Below are 23,130 nucleotides of genomic sequence, written 5' to 3' on the forward strand. Positions count from 1 at the left end.
TTTTGTAATGCCTTAGTTAATACAGAAAAAGAGTTAGTAATACAACAAACAATCAAAAAATTTTCTTTCTCTACTTTTAGGAAATTTTCTGCTTGGGACTCAAAGAAAGCGGTTGTCTTATAATTCATCTAGCGGGCATAGTCTAGCCTGCTCTCATCCTAGCGAGCGCCTTGGGTGCCTGGTAACCGTTGGCTTACGTCACAATCTAAATTATTCGATTATATATATATAAGCCCAGGTTAATCACTGTTAGGCACCATCCAACATGGCACTCAATTGCAAGCACTGCAACTTCTCTACCGACAAGCCATGCGCACTCCTCTGGCCCTTTTCAGAGCCATCACTATCTGATAACGAGTTGTTCTTTCGCTTTAGTGGCGGAAAGACTTTTTCGTAATTTTCATGCCAATTTAATACAATAGTCATAATTAAAATAGCTTTAAGAAATGTTTTCAATAAGTTATTGTACTTGTAGATACCATTGAGCAATGTATTTTTGCTTCTGATAATATAGACAAAAACTGACCTCTATTAGTTACTGTAGCAACAACGAAATATCTAAAAATATGCTTAAATGCTGGTAAATATTTCACCTTTAATCAACCAGTCTATAGACGCATTCGTAAACAATTGCTAGCTGGCTGGCAAACCGTAAAATAATGATTCCGAATGATTCATATTAAATGAGAGCGACCAATTTAAAAGAAAACAGGAACATATGTTATTCGTCAGAAACCAACCTCTTCTGTTATGCCACGACGAAGCAACCAATTTTTGAAATGAATTGGTTTTCCTAAAAATGAGAGGAAAAAAGAAATACTTTCATAACAAGTTGAAAAACGATGCCAATGTTCCAAAATCATAGAGGGGCGGCTGCGAAGCCGCTAACAACACGTCTTTACTACAAAACAAACAGCTAAAAACAAGGGCGACATTGATGTCTCACGCTAACTTTTGACTTTGAACGCTAATTAAAAGATTTTGTATTTCGCTGACTTGCTTTGTTTCCGAATAATTGTGCTATTTTACTACGACCGCCACAACGAAAAAATTAAAATATATACGATCTCGACTATTCCGTGTCTATGTTTCGGGATTCCCCTCGCGACAAGACTCCAGTTTCACTATCCCACTCTGAACGCGTTTGTATAGCCAGGTCATGTCAACCGGAATTCTTGTCATCATGTATTGATTGATTTTCAGTAAGTTGCCCGTCAATCTTGAATGGGACCGTGTCTCTCTAAAGGGTCAACTAAAAACGCTCATGTTTTTAATATAGAATGTTCATTTAACGTTATTATTAGAGTAATAGCTTTTCTCTCAAAATTATTTATTTGTGTATCAGTCAGAACATTTTATCTGTGAATAAGGCTGCTCTCTCACCTGCATCAACCTGCATCATACACAAGGGTGGTGATAACAATAATTTATCTAATTATAGACCCATATCTGTACTTCTTATACTTTCTAAAACTTACGAAAGACATATATACTGTTTAAGTTTTGATTAATTACAGGATCAGATGTCAGGTATAAACAAGTATTTATTAGGATTTATTTTATGTAAGTTATAACACAAGCAGCATCGAGGTTGTCTCACGGTCTACCGGAAGTCACAATATGACCTCTAAACTAATAACTAAACTAAATCTATAACATCTCCCTTCACTACCAAAATGTTTAAACCATAAACCACTTTCAGAGATAAAAGGTAGAACCCAAACTTGTAAATGTGATTGTCAAACAATATAATATCAAACAAGTAAACTACAACTACTAACTACCCAGAAAAACTATAATCTCTAAGTAAAACACGGGATCCCACCCAAGCACCCGGAACCCCACCCAAGAGCATGAGGTATCAGCCGACCACGGCTCAGGACCCACTTATGAACACTCATACTGATCTAAATACGCAGGTCTTTTTAGTTCTCTGCCAAATCTAGACCGCGTTACCACCGGACTCGATGCTGGGACAATTTGCGGTGCGCTCGCGATGCTAGTCGACAGTTCATCAGAAACCCCTGGTTCGCTTGTGCGGACTCTGTTTGGATCTCCAGCACTTGCATTTTTTATAATTTCTCAATCATTGTTGGGCATAGGAAACTCTTTAGGAGGCCCTGAGCTGTTGACTTGACTACTTCGTATATCTATACTATTACGTCTGAATATCATGTTGTTGGCTGTCTTCACTAAATATGATCTATCACTATGTGTATCCACAATCTCACCTTGTATCCATGTATCCTTTGCAGTTCTGAAATATACTTGTTGCTTTGATCTTAACATTTCTTTTTCAGCCCCAGCTTTTCTATCATGGTAATACTTATCCTTAGCTTTGCGTTCGCCTAGTGCTAATCTGATATCACCTAACTCGTATGTCTGAACTTGATACCTACTTTCTGGGAGGGGCAGACCATCCCGCAGAGAGCCCCCCTGCAGCAGCTGGGCAGGGGTAGGCAAGCCCTCTGCAACCGGCGTGTTGCGGAGAGTGGTCAACCCTTCCCACCAGTCAACACATCGACCCATCATCGACTTTACCGTTTTAATAGTTCGCTCAACTTGGCCGTTCCCTGAGGGATGAAGCGGCGAACTGGTGACATGCTTAATTTCTTTTGAATTACAGTATCCTCTAAAATATAAAGACGAGAACTGAGGACCGTTATCTGATACCAGTACTTGCGGAGTCCCAAAATCTGAAAACACTTGTGATAGTGCTTGTGCCACAGTTTTATCAGTTGTAGTCGCTAATTCTTTTATCGCCGGCCATTTGGAAAGATAGTCTACTACCATAAGGTACTCCTTACCTTTGAAACTAAACAAATCGACACCAACTTTCTGAAATGGGAAATCTGGTATTGGTACCGGAATCAGTGGTTCTTTCTTACCTTTTCTTTCCACTGTACGACAAGGCTCACAAGCCATGCATTTGTCTTCTATCCGCCGTCTTAAGCCAGGCCAAAAGACAGCTGTCTGAGCGTGTTGTAATGTTTCAGTTATACCCTGATGAGCAGAATGTAATGTATCTAAAACCTCATTTCTCAATTTTTCCGGAATTACTAGTCTGCTGCCGTAAAATACAATACCCCCTACCTCAACTAGGTTATTTCTCAGACTCCAGTAGGGTAAAGCCCAACTTGGGCACGCCCGTCTGGCAGTTGGCCACCCTTCCCTGATGAACTGCAGCACTACAGCCAGTTCTTCATCATTCCTCGTAGCCAGGGCATACTTACACATAGTCTCTTCAGATCTAATTACCACATTGCAAACCTGCATAAGCGGATCCGGTCCCAGATTTTCTACCAGCCCTGTACCTTCAGGGCACGTTCTGGAGAGAGTATCAGCTATTACCATGTCCTTACCCGGAACATAAGTCAGCGTGAATGAGTAACTTAGCAGCTCCAGTCGCATGGCGGTCAGCCTATGGGAAAGCGTGGCTATCTCTTTTTCCATGATACCCAACAGCGGTTTGTGGTCTGTGGCAATGGTGACATGTCTGCCCAAACAGTAATATCGGAATTGTTTGCATGCAAAAACAGTAGCCAACAGCTCCTTCTCGATTTGCGAGTACCTTTGTTGGGTTTCCGTTAGAGACTTAGCCACAAACTCAATGGGCCTACCATCCTGAAGGAGTACGGCTCCCAAAGAATGAGAGCTAGCATCAGCTGAGAGGGTGACTGGAGAGTTTGGATCAAAGTAAGAAAGAGTGGGAGCATCGAGGATACTCTTTTTCAATGCCTCAAAAGCCTTGGCTTGCTTAATCTCCCAGATAAATTCCTTCGACTTTTTGCACACATCTCTCAAAGAGTAAGTCAATTCAGACAGCCCTAGAATGAATTTGGACAAGTAGTTTATAAATTCGAGTACCCTCTCAACTGCTTTGCTAACAGTGGGTATGACCATATTCTTCACAGCACTTACCTTGTCGGCCCCAGGTCGGACACCGTGTTCGGATAATTCATGACCTAGAAAAGTCACCACTTGCTGTCCAAAAACACTTTTCTCTTTGTTTAGGGTTAGGCCAGCGCTTTTACATCTCTCTAAAACTTGGCCTAGCCTATCATTATGCTGCTCTAACGTTTTGGCATGGATCAAAATATCATCGATATATACCTCTACTCCCTCAATGCCTTGTAACATGTCAACCATTTTGGCATGAAATAGCTCAGGTGCGTTACATATACCCATAGGGCATCTGAGGTATCTAAACTTACCGTATGGTGTGACGAAACAGGTGAGCCTCGAAGACTCATAAGTCAACGGCAACTGGTGAAAGCCTTGCTTCCCATCTAAACAACTGAAATACTTAGCCCCATGTAGAAGAGCAAATATCTCTGTGCTGGTACTAATGAGACACTGTGTTCTGATCAATTGAGTATTTAAGAACTGTGGATCCAAGCTTATTCTGATCTTATCATTTGGTTTTCTAACAGTTACTGTTGGACTTAGCCACTCGGAGGGCTCGTCATCCCTACATATGATACCATCATTTTCCAGTTTGTTCAATTCATCTTTGAACTTTTGTCTAATACCCTGTGGTATTGTTCTAGGTGCTACTGCTTTAGGCACAGCTGAGGGCTTTAACTGAAACTTGATTTCGTTTTTAAGCTTACCCAAACCCTGGAAAACACTCTCATAACTTTTCACAATGTCTTCACATTTTTTAGAACCGGCATTGCTGATTGACAGCTCGTTTACTACATTTACACCCGGTATGAGCCCCAAATCCTTGATGGCAGGTAATCCCAACAGAGTCCCCTGATGCGCTGAACCATCGACTACATAAAACATCGTTTCGCATGCCCTTTTATTGATTGTCACCCGCAATGAGACTTTACCGAGTGGCCGAATTTGTTGGCCCCCAAAACCCAGTAGTGAAATCCTAGTGCTCTTGATGCGACTAACCCCCAAACTCTTTAAAGTAGACATGTCCATAATGCTTACCTGGGCCCCCGTGTCAACTTGACATTTTACAATTTTGTTCACAATAGAAATATCTAAGAACCAACCCCCATTACCCCCGTTAACACTAAAAACTGAAAATTCAATGTCACTCTCTTCTTCAGAGTCTGGGTTTCCTAGAAACACCGCCAGTGCCTGATGCTTTCCATACGCATTACCCTCCCATTGAGAATCTACTTCCACAGATAGAGTTTTTAGAGAATTGTCACTTCTCTGTCCTCGGCCTTGTTTGCACGCTCGGGCAAAATGATTGAATAGATTGCATGTGTTACACCGCTTTCCATACGCGGGACACCGGCCTTGCGCATGGCTACCCCCACAATATTTACAGTCAGAAACCAGTTTTTTGTCAGAATGAAATGTCGTTTGACCTTTCCACTTTCGGTTTATTGCATTCACTGGTGCCACTCCTCCTTCAGCACCTAGGCCTACTGAATTTACTACTGAGCTGCTAGAGCTGCCTAGCCCATCTACTTCCTCTCTCTGATGCTTGAGAATTATTTCTTTGGCCCTCATTTTTGATTTAATTGCATCTAAAGTCACACGGTCATCTAATTGCAACTCCCTGGATAACTCTTTATCTTTCATACCAGCCAAGATTCTTGTTCTCAACATAGACACTTGTTGTTCATCTCCCCAATTACATTTGGTGACTAACTCATATAGCGCCCTAATGTATTCCTCATTAGATTCATGATTACCCTGAACACGGTTAGAAAACAGTATACTGTAGTGTAGTGAGCAGTCTCTGGGTTGGAAATTTGCATCAAACGCAGCTAATGTTCTGGCATACAATGTATTCGCAGGTGTACCACTAGTATCAGGTGCTACTGTTAGCAAAGGGAATATTTTTTCAGCTTCTTCCCCCATTACAAAAATGAGTATGTCCACTTGTTTCTGGGCTGTTTTGGCATCAATGTCAGCTGCACTCCTATATCTGGCAAAACGCTTTTTCCACTCAGGCCACATTTCACTGGCATTAGTGAAATCCAGTTCACTGGGAGGTTTTACTGCTGGCATAATTTCTGTAGATTGAAGAATACTATATGGTTACTATACTGCACTTATCTGAGAGGTTTAAAGTCAGATCAATATTACATTGAATGACTGATTTGCCTGTGGCACGCTTTGTTGAGACAATGTCTCACTCCTGACAGTTCACCTCAATCATAGGGTGCTTGCTGACCCTACTCGCAGCGCCATGTTTTAGTTTTGATTAATTACAGGATCAGATGTCAGGTATAAACAAGTATTTATTAGGATTTATTTATGTAAGTTATAACACAAGCAGCATCGAGGTTGTCTCACGGTCTACCGGAAGTCACAATATGACCTCTAAACTAATAACTAAACTAAATCTATAACATATACTTACTGCGCTTCAAATACACTTAGATAGCAACAAAACTATAAGCAGCTTACAGTCAGGATTTAGAAAAAAAACACTCTTGCATTATTACCATTCGTCATCTCTATTCCACTTGGTCAAACATGGTCAAAAACAAAAAATACTTTAATCATCATCTTTCTTGGCCTTCAAAAAGCTTTTGACATGGTTAATCATAATATGCTTATTTCAAAACTTGCAAACATAGGAATAATTGGTAAATTTATTGATACCATCGGGCCATATCTGATTGGACGGCACCAATGCATGAAAAAAATCTGCTCAGATGCTCTTCCTATAGCCACTGGCGTTCCACAAGGTTCAATTCTTGCACCCACTTTGTTTCAATTTTTTATAAACGATTCACTTAAATTACCACTCCACAGCACACCTCATGCTTATGCTGACGATATCTCATTTTCTATATCCGAAACTGACCCTTCTTGTCTTTAATCTAAAATAAATTCAGACTAAAGGCTTATCCAACATTGGTGCGTGACAAATCATATGTCTCTTAACATTTCGAAATATCACTATATCTTAGTAAATCCACCATTGAATTTCCCTCTGACAATTTTTATATTCAACAGTACCCTAACAAGACAATCAACTTCTAAACTACTTGGCTTTATCATCAATGATCCTTTATCATGGCTGGACCACATCTCATTCATTTCAAATAGAATATATCATTTAACTTACGTTTATTTTATAACATTCCTCATCTTATAAACTTTGGTACTGCCAGACTGTATTACTATAATTTTATCCACTCTTATCTTATTTATGGCCTACATGTGTTCTACCCTACAGCACTTGTAAAATATACCAACACACTATTTATATTACAAACAAAAGCTTTACGACTTATATGCAAAGACCTAGTTATACCCCATAAAAACTATCACTTACCACCTACCAACTTAATAACAAGCACTACTGGTGTTCATCCCTTACCGAAGCAATCACAGTACTTTACCTGCCTCACTGCTCATTCAATATTCCACAATAACTGCCCTAAATATCTCAGCTATAGCTTTAACATCGTAAACCATGGTCACAAAACCAGGACCAGATTTAAATTACCTAGTGTCATAAACCACAGCAAACTCAACAGTAATTTTTTGCAAAATTCATTTAATAACCTCTGCACTCATTTAAAGCACATCAATTACATAATTTTTTTATCATATATTTCAATACATCAAAATCTTGGCTTTCGAGTGAGCCATTGTTTGACATGGTGAGACTAACATTGGTTGGTGTTTATAGGATTTCTCCAGAGCTTTACCGCAGAAATTTTTAATGGTATAAGCTCGAAAATTGTGACGTCACAGTTTTCATATTCGGCGTTATGTGCTCGTACCGCTAATTTTATTGCTTACCGCTCATATTTATCAACTACAATAATGATGCTAGTGGCAGGCAAAGGTAGGACAACTCCAGAGAACCAATGAAAATGACAAAAAAATAAGTGTAATTAGCTCTCCATGTACAGATTATTTCTATGATAAATAACTCAGATTCCAAGCACCATACTATGTTTTCCCGATGATATTATGCACTAGTCTTCTCATTTTATTGTGATGTTAAGGGGCACGAGGTCTGAAACTAATTAATTTTAAGCATTGCGTGATCTCGCGAAAGTGTGATTGACATATAGTCCTGGGGCCACGCAACTGCAGGTCACAATTTAATTGATGTGATTTCATTGCCTTTATCAACGACAGTATACTTATTGAAGCATAATTAATTAACCCAGAACATGTGTCTGTATTGGTCGACGTTAGCACGATCCCCAGGCATTGTTGATTATCTAGAATCCTAGATTATTATTAGCGCTCTCTGTGTTTAATAGCACCGATTGTCACAGAAAAGGGCAGCCTCAATGGCAGCGAAAGTGATCCACGTTTTAAGGCTAAATGAAAATTATGACATCACATTGTGGGAACGGCAACCAAGTGTTTTTTTATTGCTGGACATACGTTTAACACCCTGTTTTTCATAGTTTTATTATTCTTTGTATATTGAATATAGGCTCATTCGAAAATGCATTCAATGCATCCGATGCATTGAAATATATAATAAAAAAAATTATGTAATTTATGTGCTTTAAGAACTCTTCCTCTGCAATCTTTTTAAAACCAAAATCTTTTTAAATTTTCTTCGTCTGCAATCTTTTAAAACCAAACTCAAACTACACCTACTAAACTCTGACCAATAATACCATTTACCATATAGCCTTGCCTATTTTAATATTTTTATATTATGCGTTGTTTTTATAACTAGAAAGTCGTTGTCATAGATATGCACAACTATTTTTACAGAGCTTTTATTTGTCCACTTTTTGTTTAAACAATACTCATATCAATCCTCAAGCTTGCTTTTTACATATTTTATGCATTCAGCTCCAAAATTTTTATATTAGTTTGACTATTCATTAGTTTTTTAGTTAAACTATAGTTTCTTTGTAAAAGTTCTATTCTATTCTTTAGTTTTGTAAGAGTCAATAATGACTCTTACAAAGATTACATATGAGTTAACCTTATCTATATGTAATAAGAAACCTTGCTTGTTTCTACAGAGTGTTAAAAAAAGAAATGGCTTCAGAGTCTGTAGTGTGTGGATTTTGCTTGGAGAAGGATGAACAGCTAGTTGATCCGAGGTCACTACCTTGTCATCATGTCCACTGTTACCCTTGTCTTGTTGGAGACTTTGAGGCTAACAGGATTGTCAGATGTGGCACATGCAAGTAAGTTGTGAGATATTTCAAACCTTTTGCAGGACATCTTAATGAAATGAGTTGATGCATAAACTTTTCATCACCATATGTTTTATTTAGTATTGTTGGCTACACTTCCTGCTTAGAGATTTTAGAAGTATCATTAAAATCAGAAATTTTTTAACCTGAGTCAGATCTAGTTTTAGTGCACCGGGTTGTCCAATTTTTACTCTTGGCTAAAGTTGTAATTATAAGTTATAACCTAAAATAAAAGGTTATATGAGGCTTATCTAACAAATTAATTATATTGAGTCAATTCTCTGGCATCTTTTATTTACTGTAAAATTGCATTGACTCAGAGCATTCTATCAGGAAAAATTGAATTAATGGGAGTCTTTAAAGCACATAAATTACATAATTTTATTATTATACATTTCAATACATTAGAGTCTTGGCTTTTGAATGAGCCTATATTCAATACACAAAGAATAATAAAACTATGAAAAACAGGGTGTCAAAAGTATGTCCTGCAAAAAAAACACCTTTGGTTCAGGTTTTCAAAATGTGATGTCACAATTATTATTTAGCCTCAAGTAGTCGATCATTTACGCTGCCATTGAGGTTGTGCTTTTCTGTGACAATCGGTGCCGTTAAACCCAGAGAGCGCTAATAATAAACTAGGATTCTAGATAATCAACAATGCCCGGGATCACATGTTCTGGGTTAATTAATTATGCTTCAATAAATGTACTGTCGTTGATAAAGGTAATTAAATCTCATCGATTAAATTGTGACCTGCGGTTGCGTGGCCCTAGGACTATATGTCAATCGCACTTTCACGAGATCACCCAATGCTTAAAACTAATTAGTCTCAGTCGCGACCCTCAACATCACAATAAAATGGCAGGGCTAGTGCATAATATCATCTGGAAAACATACTATGGTGCTTGGAATCTGAGTTATTTATCATAGAAATAATATGTATACGGAGAACTAATGGCTCTCTTCATTGGCTCTCTGGAGTTGTCCTATCTTCGCCTGACACTAGCGCCATTATCGTAACTGATAAATATAAGCGGTAAGCAATAAAATAGGCAGTAAGAGCACACAACACCGCATAAAATTCTTGTGACGTCTCAGTTTCCGAGCCTATGCCAGTAAACATTTATGCGGTAGAGCTCTGGGGAAATCCTATAAACAGCAACCAATGTCTGTCTCACCATGGCAAACAATAGCTCATTCGAAAGCCAAAATTGTTATGTAATTATGTAATTTTTGTGATTTAAGGTCACCATTAAGGGATTGTTTCAATTATCTCTTTTCAATGAGCAAAACGACTCGAGTCCAAATGCTTCACTCTTCTCTTTTATTGCTGCATTGACAGAAAATCCAACACAAACATGGTTATACTGAGAACATAATCTGTTTTTCGATGCGCGCCAGAACAAAGATGTCAGTGCCATTCTTGTTACTAGTCACACATATTTTTACAAGAACTCTAAATCATTGCATATGATTTTATTGGTCAACAATATGTAATTTGCACTTATATAGTATAGATCTATGGTTTGCATGCACACTGTCAACAAGCATATTTTAAGCTTTACATCTGCTCGCAAGTTTTGTTCATACGACTCCCTTTTTGCCTATACAAAAACATTGATCACTAATCACAGTGTTAACAGATCCTTCAAAACTTCGCCACAATACAGAAAGTCAAGTTATCATTTTTCTGAAAACCCACCTGTTAGGTTATTAGTTATTTTGTTACTCACAAAACAAAGCTTGAAATCTTGGTTTCAATTATTACTATTTATGTGTAGAATGGATGAAAATATTTACTGTAAACGGCGACCCAAAAATATTTCTGCTGGTGAATTTCCTATTACAACATTATATTAAATAAAACATGCCGGCATTTCGGTCAAACACCAAATTTTACAAAAAAAATTAAAAATACTTTTTAGGTAAAAAATTGCTTAAATGATTTTAAGAGTAACGACTGTATACCAGCAAAAGTGGTAGGCATGACTTAATTCCATCTAAAAAACAATGAAATCTGAAGAGAAATAGTTGATATTAGCAATACAAACAGTCAAGAGACTGAGGCAATGCTCGCGGTTAAATTAGTGATTTTGAGTTATTGTCATTTCGATATTTTGCATTAAGTCAATTTTCTGGTAAGAATTGATAGAGAATTGATTTTGTTTATTTGGGAAAATAGAATTGAACTGAGTCACTGAATTTAGGATAGCTAAGGAATTGAGAATTGAATTGTGGTGTTTTGTGCTGACTTGTGAATTGAATCGATTCTTACACAACACATTGTGAAAAAAATTGGGAATTGACTTGTTAATTGTTTGATAAGAATTGAAAAGAACTTAGTTGTTTTTTAGGCCTTATAACCGTCACTTCATCGTTGCTCTTCCATCAGCTTTTTTGAACAATAGTGAAAGTGTGCGGAACATTACTACACTTCAATAACAACAGAAAAATTTTAATTTGTTCATATTGCTTCATATGTATCAATTGGCAATCAGACTTCATTTTATTGTAAAAAATGAAAAGTTCTAAAAATGAAAAAGACAAGTTTTCTAGATTAAGGCACTCATTCTTCTCTCTCTCCTCTTTCTTTTCTCGTTGTCTCCTCTTTCCCTCCTCTTTTTCTCCTCATTTTTTCTTCGTTCTCTCTTCTTCATTTCTTCTTTCCCTCGTCTTTGCCTCTTCTCTCTCATTTCTTTCTCTCTTCTTTCTCTAGTTTTCTTATCTTTTCTCTTGTGCGCCTTTTTGTTGCTTTCTTTTTTCTCTCCTCTCTCTCCTTTTATCTTCTCTCACTCATCTATCTCTTCACTATGATTTCCCTAACTTGCGTCTCATTTTTTGTCACTCGCTCTTTCCTCTCTCTCTCAATTTTTTCTCCTTTCTTTTTTCCTTCATTTCTCTTATATTTCTCTTTCATCTTATTCTCATCTCCTTCTCATCTCCCTCTCTTTTCCTTTTCTCTTCTTTTCTTTTCAAACACTCACATTTTGTCCACTTTTGCAAAAATAAATAAAACTCTTGACCTTTATAAATTTCATAATTTCTTTGTATATTTGTTTTTAAAGATACACTTGCATACCATTTTAGTAAGTTTCATCAATATGTATCTATGTTCTCCGATCATTTGTGGTTGTTTTTAATTGTTTGAGGCAATATGACTGCCTGTTTTATGAATTGACAATAATTATATGGTCCCGGTTAAACAATTAGAAGACAAATATGTGCTGAAATAATATCACCAGCTGCGCTGCTGCCTATCTCTTTGTTATCAAAATCAGCTATATCGCTCAAGTTGCGGCAATACCTCTCTCTAATAATCTTTTTTTATGTTTGTCTATTTGCTGAAGTGCAACTATAGATGTCATAATCACAATTCAACTTGAATCTGATCAAATTAACCCTGATCAAGTTTTACTATGCTACCCTTGGAACCAGACCTGCCAACCCAAGAGTGGGACAATGTATGAGATTTAGTTTTGGGGCAATTGATGTATCAATGATAGTATATACAAAATTGTGGAAATTGGGGCAACAATCTCACGCATTTCTCACACATTTTCATTTTTTCTATTGGGTGATTGCATGAGTCTCAGGCCCAATGCGTGAGAGTTGGCAGGTATGCTTGGAACAAAAAAAAAACTGTAAATAGAGAAACAATATAATACTTTCATATAAACTCGATACTTTGGTGTAAGGTAATTTTTAACATGATAAAATTACTACAAAGCACATCATTTTTGTCCTCGGTTCTTTTCTTTTTTATGAAAACTAGTTGTAGTTATGGTTTTTCATGTTTACATCACAACTTTCAGAGCTGTATTTGATGTGACGTTAACAAGGTTACCGTCTTTAATGAAAGGAGAAGGCAACTTCCAATTATGTGACACTTGTGTAGAAAATAAGACCGAGGAAGAGCTAGCAGTGAGCTACTGTACCAGCTGTAGTAGGAAGATGTGTACTAAACACTTAGAGGTAAGTTTCAACATTGTTCAAAGCTGGGCTCTACTCACCTAACTCTGACTGTTTAACTAGGTATTATTATACTCTATGTTCTTATTCTTTCTTTCAGCCACATGGTCAGTTCTACCCTCTACATAAAGATGTCATTGACATTAAAGAGTATCAGAACAAGGCTAATGTGTTAATAGAACACAGTTGTTCTACACACGAGAATAAACCAATTACAGTAGGCTGTTCAACTTGTTATCAAGTGCTGTGTGTGACATGTATGGATGGTACAGAAGACTGTATTGATGGTAAGCACTATAGCATGAGGTTTCATATCAATGTTATTAAAAATTTATTGGAAGGCAACAAGGCACTAATTTTTGTATTTTTTTCAATCGTTGCAAGTATTGCAGAGGTTTGTCTATGATGGTGATTTAACAGTGATTACGTTTCAATCAGCGCCACTTTTTGCCACAAAATCTTCAGTACTTTCTCATTAATAGTGAATCAAATTGGTCTTAGTATGAGTGAGATTGAACAACTCTGAATGACTGTGATCCATCAGGAATAACTCCATGAACTACTTTGAAGGTTTATTTGCAACAAAATTCACATGAAAATTATTTGATATCAAAAGGTTCATCATGTTTACTCTGCTGTGTTGTAGGTGCAAAATATGGGGAAATGTGGTTACAATCTCTTAAAAGCTAAAAAGCGAACAGTTAATCACAGTCATCATGAAAACGTTGTGGTTTGGAATATCTTTATTTCGATGACGTACTCAAACATTGTGGTTAGCCTATTGTTTTGACACGTGATATTATCACGTAAAACTAAAGGCCAATAAAAGGCTCAATATAAAACGTATCGTAGCACTAGTTCATGACAAACACTTCGGGTTCAACCGGAAAGCCCTTGTTAAATATCGATGCTAGCTACTTTTCAGATTCATTCAAGTTTGGTCTAATTATTTAGTCGTAATCTGATCATGTAACCCATATTATCTGCAAAGAGCTGGAACAAATTCTGCAACCTTTTTGGTTATCACAGATGACCAACACGCTCTTCATGTTTATCAGAGGATGATATGCACTCCTTCGAGCTAAAGTTAAAAAATTAAACAACTCTTTACGGTAGGTTTTGAGATATCAGTGCTCAAAGTGACAGCATTAAATGATGATGAAATAGACACTTAAGGACAGTAGACATGGTTTTGTTGAAGCATATTTGTGAAAATATTTCGACGAATAAGGTTGTAGGAAAGTGTAAAAAGAAGCCATCGTGTCCAACTACGTCCCATTTGAGCCGTTTTAGAAAGGGATTCCAATCTACAGCGTTTTTATGATGGCCGCGATTAACTGTTTGATTTTTAGTTTTAAGAGCTTTTAATCACATTTCCACATATTTTGCACCTACAACACAACAGAGTCAGACATGGTGAGTCTTTTGATACCAAATAACTGTAGTGTGACTTTTGTTGCATATCAATCTTTAATGAATAAGCACCATATGAAAAAGCATTACTTGTATCAAAAGATTTTATGGGCTGCTTCGGTAAACATTGAATCACTCTATGAAAGGTATTATTGATACATTATCACTAACTGAGCTTGCATGATTAGTAACAAATTTCAATGTGATAGTCACCCAGCAGTCTCTCATGGCTACTAATAAAAAATTTCATTGAATGCTGCGAGTAATTAAGGTGTACTTAGAATGATTGATGACTTTGAAATATCACCTTATATATTCTTATCGTTCAGTACTTATTGGATCAGTAATTTGTTTAACAAATGTTTGTTTTCACTAAATCTTTGATTACATTCTTTGAGATGTTGAGTTGAAATCTTTACAGATTAATTGCAACCGCGAAGTTTACAAATTTGATGATTTTACCATTACCAGCTCATGTATCACAGGGTCTGGGCATGCCACCGTCAACCTTAATACCTTGGTGAACTTGCTAAAAGATAAGAGAGATAAAGTAACGGCTGAAGCTTGGGTTAAAGAAGGGGAGTTATCCACTCTTCTCAAATGCACTATCAAAATACTCTCAGACTATGAAAAGAAGACCAAGGAGCTTGTTGATCAGCTGCACAGAACTAGAGATAAACAGGTAGTAATTTTCATATGTTGTGAGTATTCACAAAACTAATATCAAGTAATTTATAGAAAATGTTGAATTTTTTTTCATCATGAGTGACTTTTGGGATATGTATATGTATTATCCCACGACCAAATGAGCGGAGCAAAGTGTGGGAGTTTTTATGATAAATGCATGTGCACACAACTTACGAAAATTATTCATCAACAATGAGACGAACCCTCGTCAAGAAATTTCATCAACAAATTTAAGCATTGTTATGTAAAGTCGTTAGAGTATAATAACGATACAAAACACATTTAAACCTATTTAAATATGTTACCAAGTCTTTGTAAACCGTCGGTATTATCTTAAAACTTACCCATCTGATCGGATTATACACAAGTAGACAGATTAATTTCAACGAAAATCGCCACAAAACACTTGAAAAGCTTGGTTTAATAAAAGTTAAGACCGAAAATTGCAACGCCGAGGGACAGATAATAGAACGATGAAGTCTTGCGCATTTCACGAAAAAAACGTGCACTTTTCACCAGTCTATAGCATTGTCGAATTGCCGAAGGTTTTGGCAATTAACATAGGAGTACAGAGATCGTTTCATTTTTGCCGATTTCAATTTTTTCATTTTCATTTGCCGACACATTTGACACATTTTCCCATTCTAACTGATGTCCAACGCAGTATACGTAAAGCAAATGACGATGATATTTTTAACGTTTCTTATGAGATTATTACAATAATTAATTATAAGTTTGGATGACTACAGAACAATGACTACGTAGTACAGACTTTCTAAAAATCTATATAAATATAACAACTTCGTTATATTGTTAGCTATGCCGTTTTAAAATGTAAACAAAATTGTGCATTGGTTTGTTATTATTACTATATAAATAATATTGGTTATTCTAATAATATCAGTGCATTTTACTTCTAATATTGGCCAATATTACATTTCTTTTTTTGCAGGAGGAGAAATATAAACATATAATCTTTTCCTTTCATTATTGCTATTTGTTGTATATAATAACACCCAGTACATAACAGCTACCATTGCAGTTATCCTATTTGACTGCTAATATTGCATTTCTCAACTATCAGTACCCTTTCTTTTTTCCAATATCACTTTGGTCGTGGGCTGTATGAAAGAGGAATTTCTAGTTTATAGAAATGTTTACAATAAGCATGTACGTACTTAATATATATGCATATCCCTTCAAGTATAGGGATTACAGTTTGCATATGATGTAAAACTTGAAATGTTTAAAATTTTCAATTTTAACCTTTTCCACACCGTTCCCGTAATCTGACGGGCTGAGAGCGCAGTCTCAGCGTACCAAACCCGTAATTGCCCGTCAGATCTGAGTCTTCGATAGGTATTTTTTAAATTCATTTATTTATTTTAAAAACGACCCTAAAGTTTTTAATTAATAATTTGAGGAGTTTTAAAAAATATCATACTATTAATTTGGTGCTATAATTAGTCCCTTCTACGCATGTGCAAAAAGAACACGTTGTTAGAAGTTGAACGTTCTTTACGGAAAGCTGATCATCATGAACAGACGCGATATTTGAGGCGCTGCTAAAAAGATTCGTTTACAGGAAGATACCGACTGGTTTGAAAGTGAAGAAGAGGATTTTAGACCAGAAAAATGTGAGGAAGACGATGAAAGTAAAAAAGAAAATCAACAGAATGAATTGGATTGCGAAAGTGAGACTGAAACGACCGGCGATGAAACGGCGAATAATGACGGATATCAAAGAGGAGCTGATTTAAAACCAAAAGAATTACATTTTGCTGACAGCCTGGCAGGAGTATAAGTTTGAATTCTTAAACCGGTAAGTGTTTTTATTATTCAAAGCTTTTTAAACATCGGCCATGATAAATGTTATAATTAACGAAACGAATAAATATGGCCTTCAAAAACATTGCGATGCTTCGGAGCCTGTTGATGATAAATATTTGGCGAGTTGCTTGTTTAGTTTTGCATATAGGTATGCTCTAAAAGCCTCCTCTATTGCCTTACTGGTCCAAATTCCTTTATTATCTACGCTGATTTTTAATCAGTTTATAAATTGAAAGAAAATTAGAAACAATTTTACACTTTATTGACAATTTTGAAGACCCTGCTGGCAATAAATTGTTCAAATTAAAAAATGTTTTTGCCATGACATGCGACTGGTTCTATCCTGTTTTTCTATCTGATAAATTTATATTTGTAGATGAAAGCTTGCTGGCATGGAAAGGCTGGCTCAACTTCAGACAGCATATTCCATCTAAAAGATCTAAATTTGGCATTATGTTATTCGCTTTCCGTTGCTGTCTCTGGCTATGTGCACCAGTTGTCTGTATACATTGTCGATGAGAAAGCCGAATGCACTGGCAGCGGAGTCACTTGTGGAATATCTTAGTGCGAGTCATGTTTTGATCCTTACATGCTAGCTAAATTTATTTACAAATGGTATTTTATTTAGTTTCTGCAAATGCTTCACTGCTTTGTATTGCTAGCTTTTGTACATACATTTGCTAATCTATTGTATTAGTAGTGCATTGATGTGCTGTATTTGTTGCACACTGCCATCTTCCATCTTCAGAGAAGCAGTCTAATCAAATAGTTCAGTTCTCATATTGTTCTGCAATCTAGCAGTCCATGATTTGCTGTTTCTGCTCATAATAAATGTTGCTTGCTGTCTTTTGCTGCTTCACCAAATGTGTGAATATAGGCTCACGACTTAATTTTTTTTGCACACAACCAGTTAATCTTTGCTGCAGCACACATGAATCTGTGCAATGACTTTGCATGCAAAATTTTTACATAAATCTAGTCTCAAGAAATGCATAAAAGTTCAGAGTTAAAAGTTGTAACTGCGTATATATAGATGTCTAGCTGCAAAGTTTTTGCAAGCTGTGTGGAGGAAAAAATCTCATTCTGCAGGAAAATGTCTCAGCTTCCAGATGCATATTCATTTGCAGTTTTGTGTCAATTTGCACGAAAGCTGGAGCAACCTTGTCGGATGAATGTCTTGCGCTGCTTATCGACATGGCGTCTCGAGCATTTCCAGTGGCGCTCCCGCTATACATCGGAGCTCATAACTCCGCTTTCAATGCTCTTGAACGACTAAATTTTTTTGCAAAATGTTGTGAACATATGAATCCATGCAAGAATTATTTATACAACATTGCCAATTGCTTTTAGTGAATATAAAATGAAATTGAAAATGACGTACTAACATAAAAAACTCGTAGTTTCAACGAATTGCGACTCTTGCAGGTAAGCAAATGCAAGCTAACTACATTAAAAGATTTCTATGCATGTTAATTTATGTAACTACCTCAATTTTGAAGAAAGTTGATGCAGTTTTTACGCAGTGGTGTCGAAGGCTCAAATCGCCATAGTAAATGCACTGGTACACTGGGGAATTTCCAGCCGTTAGCCCGCGGTCGCTAAAGGGTTAATAGCTTTGCATTTGTGCTTGTTTACATTTGAAACTTTTTTAATAGCAGCTATTTAGTAAAGCATTACATGAATAGTAATTGTTCCCTCACTATTAAAATTGTTGGGATTCCAATTATTCTCGTGATAGTAGTGACGGACTTGTTAAGGAATAAGTTTGGTAGTGGTAATTCATAGATATTTTATATTATTAAGGTGAAAATTATAAACTTGTTCAGAATAATGTGTATGTTACGCTATAATGATATATTCACATGAGATTTGGTAGAATGAAACGCACTCGGAGCAACGGTTCAGAGGAGAGCAAATATTTTCACCAGCCATATTTAAAGATGTCTCATGTTGGTTGCTAATTAACCAACCATTTCAACATTCCATTTCAAGTTTTGATGAGTCAGTGTTTTTATCGACAATTTACAATTGCTTTATCATTTATGTTAGGTATTTGGGTAAACAACACTGTCTGTGTTTTCAAAGTGAAAATAATTATTTATCTAAACTATGCTATTTGGCATTTTTGGGTTGATTGGCTAATAATTTTAGCAATCAATTTATGTTTTCGTAAAGACTCATTAAAAGAACTGTGGTTTCTTAAGTTGTTTCAATATTAAGGAGTTAACAACCCTAAGGATATCTACTTGTGCACACATTTACCACTTGCTAACTCAAATGAGACATTATCTCAGAATGATATCATTGTTTAAGACACACTCTGTAAACTACTTTCACAACATATATATTTTACTTCAACACCGCAGCACGGATGTAATGTATGCACTATTCTCTTCAATTTGCGAACTCTAAAATTTTTATAGTTATCAGAGCTACGTAGAATGTACGATGAATTAGAGAGGGAGCTGGTAGACAACAGGAAGACCTCAAAGGAACAGTTAGTAGAGTTTATAGAAAGGGATATAGGAGTTAGGATGACAGAGATGAGCACTCTACTTCTGCTACAAGATGCTAAGTTCAAAGAGTCACATCAGGTAAGTACATGTTATTATTTTAGTCTTTCACAAAGTGTGTCTTTGTTTATAAACAATTTTGTGTCTCATGTGAATTGCTCAGAATCCTAACTGTATGCAACCTTTGGTGAGATATCACTAATGCATGCAATTTAAAATATATTAATTAAAAAGTAAATAAAAAAACATTCAATAAAAAAATTTGGAGAATGTCTAAGCTTGTGAGTCTTGTCTCCAGCCATCACAGTGGTAAACAAACAGTGATACTTTATTGGCAGTAATTTTATATTAAACATAAATGTTTCCATATTACGCGTTGCAAGGATCATAAGAGTGGTTTTAGTTATTCACAATGTCTATATAAAGTTTAGCTCTAGCTCATTATTTCCAGAAGATAACTGAAACACTGAGAATATTTCTCACTCTTAGTTATAGCGGTGAAGTTTCAATACCTTTCATTGAGTTAGTGCTTTGTGTTAGCTCTTGTAAAAGCATTGAAATTTTGGTAATTTCATCAGACAAATACGGCTTCAATTTGATGAGCTGGTTTAGCAGCGCATGGTAATTTAGTTACTACTTTACACATTGGAAAATTACAATGTACATATTATTCAACAGGTTGATATAGTAAATAGCTTCGCAGTGACATATAATGAGATCAGGAGATTTATTGATGAAGATCTACCTTCCTTGACATTGACCAATCAGAAGACACTTTTTGCCCAAGGTATGTCTCGCATGTTAATCTATCACTTATGTGGTAGACCAGAAAGAGCTTTAAAGCTTATTCAATAGTTTTAGTTGAAAAATGCCATATAAATCTTGGAAAATACAGTTCAATATGTGAGTCAAATTTGTTAATCTTAAGTTTTATTTGTTTTCCGCATCGAAATAATAGCATAATAATTATCATTTGTTCTGTTCTCTTGTTCGTTGCTTTCAGTTAAAGTGCAGGAACCAGAGTTACAGATAATTGATGATGCTGCTATATCTACCTACATTCTCACTCCTCCAACATTGCTCAAATTCAAGAAAATAGTGCCTGTGTCTTCAGAATACTTCACAGTGGCTCATCGAGACCAACTCACATATTTTGCTGGTGGTTATGGGTCAACTCTATATAGAATAGATGAGTCAGCCAACCCGGTAACTTCACTCTCAACACTTGAGGGAGAGAACATAAATGGACTGTGTTTGTATAATGAGAAACTATTTATTCTAGTTCATCCATTTAAAGTTATAGTAACTGATCTAAATGGTAAAACAATCACAAGCTGGGAACACTCTGATACTATTAGCCAGCCTATCAACAAGCTGGTTGTAACCGGAGATAAAGTAGTAGTCCCTGATAGGTCTAACAAATGTCTGAAAGTCTATTCACTAGATGGACAGGTTGTTAAACACATACCTTGTTTACAAGATGGTGAATGGGAAGAAATGGCGCTCTGTGCTCCTGACCAGAAATCTGTTGTTGTATCTTCCTGTGGTACATCAACAGTGTTCAGAGTGAATATAGAGACAGGAGAGACAATTTGGACTTATACAGATGTGGATGAGCCAGGTGGAGTGGTCTGCTATCAAGGGGAGTACACACTAGTGACACCTCTGAACTCTGAGCAGACAGAGATACACATACTACAGTCTGATACTGGTAATTGCGGTATTGAAATACTTAATTCTGTTACAATCAATTGCATTAAAAATTAAATTTCACTTTTTTGTTTGTTGATCATTTTTGCATAGGATGTTTATATTATTTGCAAAAAAATTATTTAAAAACCACCATTATTATATGGTTACATTAGTTAACTGTCTGTATATATACACGAGTTTGTTGTTGCTGGTAAATAGTGTCTAGTAGTAAAGTGTTATGACTTGAGTGACTTGACTACATGAGGAAAAATTATAGCACTGCATATCCTGATTGGCTGAATTAGTAGAGAGTCTGTGATTGGTTTCTACTGTTTGAGACCAGTTGTTAACTAGTAAACTATAGAGTTTGTGTAGATAGTAGACTTTTTTTGAATAAATTGGGGAAATCGGTGAAGGATGAAGGTAAAGGATATGCCATGTCTTGACATTGTGTTTGTAATGGTTATTCAAGGTTTGACTATAGCAGTATTACGTTATAAAGGCATAAAGATATTGGCTATGAAGACTGAGGTGAAATCTGAATATAGCTGACAATTATAGTATTGGTAAAGTGTTCAAAGAAATAATACGAATTAAAATAAATACAATATCTGTGAAACATTATTAAAAATAGATTAATTGCATCACTTCATGAATGATCTATACTAGCAGGCTACCTAAAAATATGTCCTACTTTCAGATTTCACTATTGAGCTGTTAGAATATTCTTTGCTTAAATTACTGGTATAATATTGGTAAATACCACAAAACTGAGGTAAAATCTGAATATATCTAACAAATGAGTTAAATGGTTTGGTGAAATGCTCAAAGAAATTATATGAATGAAAACTAATAAAATATATTTGAAACATTGTCAAAAGAGAAAAGTATTTACATCACTTTCATATTTTGCTATTTTTTATTGATTTTATAGATTTTTCTATTGAAATGTGAGAATACTCTTTGCTGAGAGTATTAACATGTTGGTTCTCTACTTTTTTATAGGCAGGCATCTAGGAACGCTTATTGACTCAGAAAAGAGGAGTTCTTCAAGTGTTTATGACATGTGTATATCAGGAGACACTCTGATATTACCGAGATATGATGAGAAGAAAGTACTATACTACCAGTTAATGTAGAAGAGATTAAATAATTACAAGCAGTGATTATAAAATAAGCAAGCATTAGACACAATAGAAAGCGTTTTCCGTATTCACAACTTATTTCTTGCTTCGACTGTATCTCCTTAACAATTGACTTTCTCACACCATACTGTGTGTTATGTGACTTTTTCATGGTGTCTTCAATATCTTACATAATTTTACACAGGTTGGTTCTGGCATTTAAATTTTCATGCTACTGGTCTACTCACTATTTTGAACTATGACTCAACGATCTAAATTTGTAAGTTATTAATGTCATTAATTCTTGCTTTTATTGTGCTGCTGTTTTTTTTTACATTTTACTGCTTATAGTTTTGCTGTTCCATATGTTCTGCTTTATTCACAAATCAATTTTAAATCCGTATATGTATTTATTGTGTCTTACCTGAAACAGGAAAGATTAGCATGTGTACTTATACTGTTATACCTTGGAGATACAGGATTATTATTGGCCCTTGATAGGAAGCTGACTTTCCCAGTTTGAACTTTGCTATATTTTGCTTAGAGCTCAATCTTTCTGTATTTTTAATATGAATTGATATAAAATCACACAACATTTTTAGTTAAACTCAATAAATTATACCAATAATGATACTACTACAAAGCCAAGCCAGTTGTCATATTACCAATTGTCAGACATCTAATAGTTTACAAATAGAGAGAAAGAGCTCTTCAATTTATGTGGAAACTTGAAATATCACAAAGGGCAGCCAATGTTGCAAAAAATCACAAAAACCTAAAAGCAACACC

General features: G+C 35.8%; 2 protein-coding genes across 2 annotated transcripts; both read left to right on the top strand.

The window, feature by feature from the left end:
• The first annotated feature begins 1,158 nt into the window (after window positions 1-1,158).
• On the top strand, window positions 1,159-17,577 carry LOC137388415 (E3 ubiquitin-protein ligase TRIM56-like). Its single transcript, XM_068074899.1, has 6 exons — window positions 1,159-1,202; window positions 8,934-9,101; window positions 12,926-13,085; window positions 13,183-13,369; window positions 14,981-15,177; window positions 17,389-17,577. Exons 2-6 carry the CDS (start codon window positions 8,950-8,952, stop codon window positions 17,575-17,577), a joined length of 885 nt encoding a protein of 294 aa, XP_067931000.1. The 5' UTR covers window positions 1,159-1,202; window positions 8,934-8,949.
• Window positions 17,578-19,182: 1,605 nt separating this feature from the next.
• Window positions 19,183-22,923, top strand: LOC137387753 (uncharacterized). The gene is made up of 4 exons (XM_068074258.1): window positions 19,183-19,606; window positions 20,204-20,312; window positions 20,529-21,236; window positions 22,223-22,923. The coding sequence occupies exons 1-4, from the start codon at window positions 19,454-19,456 to the stop codon at window positions 22,354-22,356; spliced, it is 1,104 nt and encodes a 367-aa protein (XP_067930359.1). The 5' UTR covers window positions 19,183-19,453; the 3' UTR covers window positions 22,357-22,923.
• The last annotated feature ends 207 nt before the right edge of the window (window positions 22,924-23,130 follow it).

Source organism: Watersipora subatra, chromosome 2, assembly GCF_963576615.1.
Source record: "Watersipora subatra chromosome 2, tzWatSuba1.1, whole genome shotgun sequence".
Classification (NCBI taxonomy): Eukaryota; Metazoa; Bryozoa; class Gymnolaemata; order Cheilostomatida; family Watersiporidae; genus Watersipora; species Watersipora subatra.